This window comes from Sphaeramia orbicularis, chromosome 7 (assembly GCF_902148855.1).
Source record: "Sphaeramia orbicularis chromosome 7, fSphaOr1.1, whole genome shotgun sequence".
Classification (NCBI taxonomy): domain Eukaryota; kingdom Metazoa; phylum Chordata; class Actinopteri; order Kurtiformes; family Apogonidae; genus Sphaeramia; species Sphaeramia orbicularis.
In genome coordinates this window covers 619,131-625,173 of record NC_043963.1, presented here as the reverse complement: position 1 = coordinate 625,173, position 6,043 = coordinate 619,131, and the positions used below count along the sequence as shown (strand labels likewise).

The window sequence follows — 6,043 nt, the reverse complement described above, 5'->3', positions numbered from 1 at the left end:
ACATAGTTTTTCATATCACTTTCTGATATAAGGTTTTTAATCCATGTTTCTTTGCTTCAAAAATTAACCCTTTGATGTATGAATTATGAGAACCTTAGTCCGATTTCTTTTTCCTGAGTTTTTATTCCTCTTTAGGCATGAAAAAAACAAAGTGATTGAAGTCTTTTAATGAACCTTTTTTTTTGGGGCTACAAAAAATGCTCTTTCAGCTGGAAACCATGTGTTTGATTTTTGAAGCAAAGAAACATGCATTTAAAACCCAATACCAGAAAGTGATAAACTGTGAAAACTCTGAACTAAAAACATGTTTCATGCAGCTAATCTTATATTCTCTCACATTTGAACATACTCTAATACCGGTTATTACTCACTTCATGGAGATAACATGCAAAAAAAAAAAAAAGTTTCAGAAAACTGTTAATTACAGTCTGATAACAACTAGTACTTGATTTCCACTCAGTCATGTGACTGCAGATCAGGTTTATGTAGAGCAGCAGCTACAGTACTGGTCTGAATGGCAGTGGATTATTATGGGATGGTGCATAATCATCTACTGTGTTGTCTGATATGGAAGTGAAACTACCAAACCCATCAATATACAAGGGAACAGCTGGAGAAGAACTGACCACTGGAGTGACCACTGGAGTGACCACTGCATGAAAGGGTTAAACACATGGTGTCCAGCTGAGTGGACATATTTGTAACTCCTTAAAAAAACAAAAACAAACAAAAAAACTCAATCATATTGGGTTTTTTTTTTCATGCCTAAAGAGGAATAAAACACTCAGGACACATATCTGGACTAAAGTCCTCAGAATTCATTCATCAAAGGGTTAAAAGGACGTAGTAATCCACTCTAATAACAAAACACAGAACATTATACAAGTACACATAAAATAAGATAAAACTGTAGCTAACTGGTTTTCATGATAAGAAGATACTACATATTTACCGAGCCTTGGATTTGGAGTAAATATTTAAAGTGCATAGAAATATTATAGTTTATATTAAAAACAGTTGATTCTGTAAATCTGATTGTGTGTGAGGTGATTAAAAAAGTGTACATGAAGGGTTTGTGTTATAAATATGCACTATATAAACTGTAAATATACTGTAATATACAGAGGAAAATGTGTATTCACAAAGCAAAGGAAGTGGATTTCATTGGATTATTAGTTTGTATAAAGGGGGCGGAGTCAATAAGTTCTACTTCTGCCCACTCTTTTTCCAGTGCAGAAAAATTTTATTTTTATTTTTATTTTTTTATTTTTGACCATGTTGTGTGATTCTGTTATCTGATGATTCTATGAGCTGGAAATAAAACTACTATTACTACTGCTACTACTACTACTGCTACTACTACTACTACTACTACTACTACTACTACTATGACTACTGCTACTACTACTACTATTACTACTACTACTACTACATATTCGAAAAGGAGTGAGAAGTACAACTTATAAACTCCACCCCCTCTCTTTATATAATTAACAACAATAATAACCCTCCTAGTCTAAACATATCTATACTGTGTACCATAAAAAAGTAACTGTAACATCTCCAAATGTAATTACATATTTTGAATTTTGACATTCCATAATTAGAATTTGTTGTAAATTTGATCTTTTTTTTTTTTTTTTTTTTTGAAATTTCATATACACAAAAATAAATATACCAAAAACACACCCCAAATTTTAAAATATTTCTGATGGAATTTGAAAAAAATATTAAATTAAATCTTAAGAATTTACCTTTAACAAAAAAAGCACTAGCACACTGGCAATTTATAAAGAATTCTATGAAATAGACTGAACTCTCTGATGCATTTATTTTTGTTAAATATGTTTTCTTTTATTTTTTTGATACTATTATTTGTCTATTCTGCTTTGTGTCTTTAAATCTATGCTTTTTTTTTCTTTTTTTTTCTTCTTTTCTTTTTCTTCTTATTTGTTCAAGTGCTTTTTCTTTTTGACATCTTGATGTTTGTATGTTCAAAATTTATAGGTTTTGTATACTTAAATATTTACAGTAAAGTTGAGGAAAAAAACCTTTATTATTAATAATAATACTAATAAGATTTGTTCAGAATTATATATGTAAATGGACTATTAACTATAATAATAATATTTGTTTTTCCTCAGACCATCCTGGGAGAATTCAGAGATGAAGAAGATGAAATCCTACCGAGGAAAGACTATGAGGTGAGATTTAAGGGTTAAAGGTGGTCATTTGGGTCTGTAAGGGTTAAAGGTGGACGTTTAAAGTCACACTTTGTTTTCATGTATATGTACAGGTTTTTGTTTTGTTTTCTTCTAATCTATTTCAGTCGTACAGACTCAGTGGGTTTATTCGGTTTTGTTTCATATTCCAAATAAATAAACTACAGTAAAACTCCACATTGTTTTGGAGGATGGTCCGTTCCACATGCATTTGAACCAGACCACAGCTGACAGTTGTTCTAACAGTTCCACCTTTGGTTTGGCAGAGCCTGGACTACGACCGCTGCATCAATGAGCCCTACGTGGAGGTTCTGGAGGCCATGGACAACAAGGTACGGCACCACCCACTGTGGGCGGAGTCACTGCTGAGGTGGACAAACCAAAGGGCAGCACACGTGGGATAAAGCAGGGGTCTCAAACTGGTGACCCGGGGGCCAAATGCGGCGGGATGATATTTTGTGGCCCCCCACTTGGCATCAAAGTTTAGTGTTAGTGTGGACCACATGAAGTTCTCAAACGGACCTGTTTGCTGAGTCCTGCCACGCTTTTATTTTATTTATTTTTGTCACTTATGGGCTACCGTAGGTAGTCTGGTGAAAGCTTCCAGTGGCATTTGTTCTCAACAGGTGTCCAGCTAGCCAACCGCAAAGTACCTGGAGAAGTAGGAATGTTAGCCACTCATGCTGCGGTTCCACTACGTGGAACCAGCTCGGCTCGATTCCACTCTGGTACCAGGTCCTATTCCAGACCCTTTCCATTCCAGATCCTCCCTCTTTCCAGTCCCTGGTCGTCATAGCGATGCGGTGCGTTCCTTCTGTGTGCTCTGCTCACAGTTGCTGATAAACTCACTGGTTGCCTGTTGTCTGGTCAAACTCCTGCTGAATGTTTGCGTCTGAACCTCCTGGACAAACCATGGTGTAGTTTTACAGACTGTCATCATGTGGATTCACCTACTGACAGATTTACTGGAAAAGGGCGGGGCACACACACCACTGACCAATCAGAGGTCTGCAGTGTTTACACAGTGTCACCTTTAGGATCTGGTCCCCAGTCCTGGAACCTCAGAGGAGGAGGTACCAAAAAACTAGGACCAGGTACCAGAGTCCAGGTCCTTTTTAGTAATGGAAATGCAAAAAAGGACGAGTCGAGTCGATAGCACGTAGTGGAAACACGGCATTAGTCCATCCATCCATCCATCCATCCATCCATCCATCCATCCATCCATCCATCCATCCATCCATCCATCCATTCTCTTCCTCTTATCCGGGGCCGCATTGTGGGGGTAACAGTCTAAGCAGGGATGCCCAGACTTCCCTCTCCTCAGACTCCTCCCTCTCCTCAGACTCCTCCCTCTCCTCAGACTCCTCCCTCTCCTCAGACTCCTCCTCCAGCTCTTCTGGGGGTACCCCGAGGTGTTCCCAGTCCAGCCCACAGACATAGTGTCTCCAGTGTGTCCTAGGTCTTCCTCAGGTCTCCTCCTGGTGGGACATGTCCAGAACACCTCCCCAGGGAGGAGTCCAGGAGGATCTGAACCCGATGTCTGATCCACCTCAGCTGGTTCCTCTGGATGTGGAGGAGCAGCGGTTCTACTCTGAGCTCCTCCCCCTATCCCTAAGGGTGGACCCACCCACTCTACGGAGGAAACTCATTTGGACCACTTGTATCCTGGATCTGGTCCTTTGGGTCCTGACCCACAGCTCAGGACCACAGGTGAGGGTCTGAAGGTAGACTGAGGGTAAATCCAGAGCTTCTCCTTTGGGCTCAGCTCCTTCTGAACCACAACAGACCCATACAAGCACTGCAGACGCTGCACCCACCCACCTGTCAATCTGAACCTCCATCCTTCCCTCACTCATGAACTCCCCCTTGAACTGCCCCCTTACCGTGGTGGGGGAGTTTGAGCGCCCGAATGATCCCAGAAGCTCTGTTCTTGGGGGCTTTATGCCCCTGCTAGGGTGTCCCATGGCAAACAGGTCCTGGGTGACGGGCCAGGCTAAGAGCAGTTCAAAAGCCACTATGGACAGGAATACAGCAAGGACCGTGACGTGGCCCGGTACGGTGCAGCCGGGGCCCCACCCTGGAGCCAGGCCTGGGGTTGGGGCTCGAAAGTGAGGGCCTAGTGGCCGGGCCTTTGCCCACAAGGCCCACCCTGGCACCGCTAGAAAGAGTGACGTGGGCCCGCCCTCCAGTGGACCCACCACCCGCTGAGGGAACTGTAGGGGCCGGGTACAATGTGGATTGCTCAGGTGGTAGAGCGGGTCATCCAATAACCAAAGGGTTGGCAGTCCGAATCCCGCTCTGTCCTAGTCAGTCCGTTGTGTCCTTGGGCAAGACATTTCACCCCCCTTACCTCCAGTCCACACTGGTGTATGAATGTTTGGCGGTGGGAGGGGCCGTAGGCACAGATCGTCAGCCACACTTCTGTCAGTCTGCCCCCCCCCGAGGACAGCTGTGGATACAGGTGTAGTTTACCTCCACCAGAGGGAGAATGTGAGAGTGAATGAAGAATGGGTCAATAATGTAAAGCGCTTTGGGTGTCTAGAAAAGCGCTATAGAAATCCAATCCATTATTATTATTATTATTATAATTATTGGGTGCAGTCGACGGCAGGGGGCTGGATGACCCGATCCCCGGACACAGAGTCTGGCTTTGGGCGACGTGAGTCACTTAGTTCAACATATTCCAGAGCGACACCAACACGAATAAACTGAACTGAAGTCACTCGTTTCTTCTCCCAACAGAGAGCCAGAAAGTATGAAGCGATTCGATGGCTGATGGTGTTCGCTATCGGAGTCACCGTGGGTTTGGTACGTGTTCCACCGCTTCTCCGTTCAACATGTTTGGCTTAAATCCATCTGAGTCTGAACAGTAACCCCCCTCCCGTGATTTCTCCAGGTCGGACTGTTTGTGGATTTCTTCGTTCGCCTTTTCTCTACACTGAAACAGACTGTGGTCGGAAACTGTATCCTTCAACACACCGCTAACATCTGCCAAAGAGAAAGAATGAACTTTAACGTGCAAGATGGTTCCTGTTATTTAACAGGCGAAGTGTGAAGACTGTGAAGGGTCGTATGGTGCTGCTAGCTAAAATTGCTAGAGCGAAATAAATCAATTTTGTATTAATCCGATATTGACAAAAACGAAAATGAAGGGAATTTTATCCATTTTTTTTATCTGTTTTAGTTCGTTTTCTGAACACATAATACAGTTTCAGTTAGTTATCGCTTTTTTCTCTTAATTATTTATTTCAGTTAACGAAAATGTTTTTACAATTCTAGTTTTTGTCATTTCAGTAGTTTTTGTTAATGATAATAACCTTGGTGTCCCAGTCCAGTGTCCTGGTCCCTGTGTCCTGGTCCTGGTCCAGTGTTGTGATCCAGTGTCCTGGTCCAGTGTCCTGGTCCTGGTCCAGTGTTGTGATCTAGTGTCCTGGTCCAGTGTCCTGGTCCTGGTCCAGTGTCCTGATCCAGTGTCCTGGTCCTGGTCTAGTGTCCTGGTCCTGATCCAGTGTCCTGGTCCTGGTCTAGTGTCCTGGTCCAGTGTCCTGATCCTGGTCCTGGTCTAGTGTCCTGGTCCTGGTCCAGTGTCCTGGTCCTGGTCTAGTGTCCTGGTCCTGGTCCTGGTCCAGTGTCCTGGTCCTGGTCCTAGTCCAGTGTGTGCTCCTTGACCCGGTCCTCTCAGCTGTGGACCAGTGCAGTGTCAAAGGCTGCCTCCCTCTGTCTCTGCTGGAACTGCTGGCCTTCAACATGACCTTCACTTTCATAGCCAGTGTTCTGGTCCTGATAGAGGTGGGTCTGGGGGTCTGGGTCTGGGTCTGGGG

General features: G+C 43.5%; 1 protein-coding gene across 1 annotated transcript in view; it reads left to right on the top strand.

Annotated features, from left to right (window-relative positions):
* The window catches only part of clcn6 (chloride channel 6), a 34,418-nt gene that overhangs the window by 4,716 nt on the left and 23,659 nt on the right, over nt 1-6,043 (top strand). The window contains exons 2-6 of the mRNA XM_030139899.1: nt 2,145-2,204; nt 2,489-2,554; nt 4,965-5,030; nt 5,119-5,185; nt 5,905-6,011. Coding sequence (XP_029995759.1) covers nt 2,145-2,204; nt 2,489-2,554; nt 4,965-5,030; nt 5,119-5,185; nt 5,905-6,011 — 366 coding nt within the window. The remainder of the gene's footprint in view (nt 1-2,144; nt 2,205-2,488; nt 2,555-4,964; nt 5,031-5,118; nt 5,186-5,904; nt 6,012-6,043) is intronic.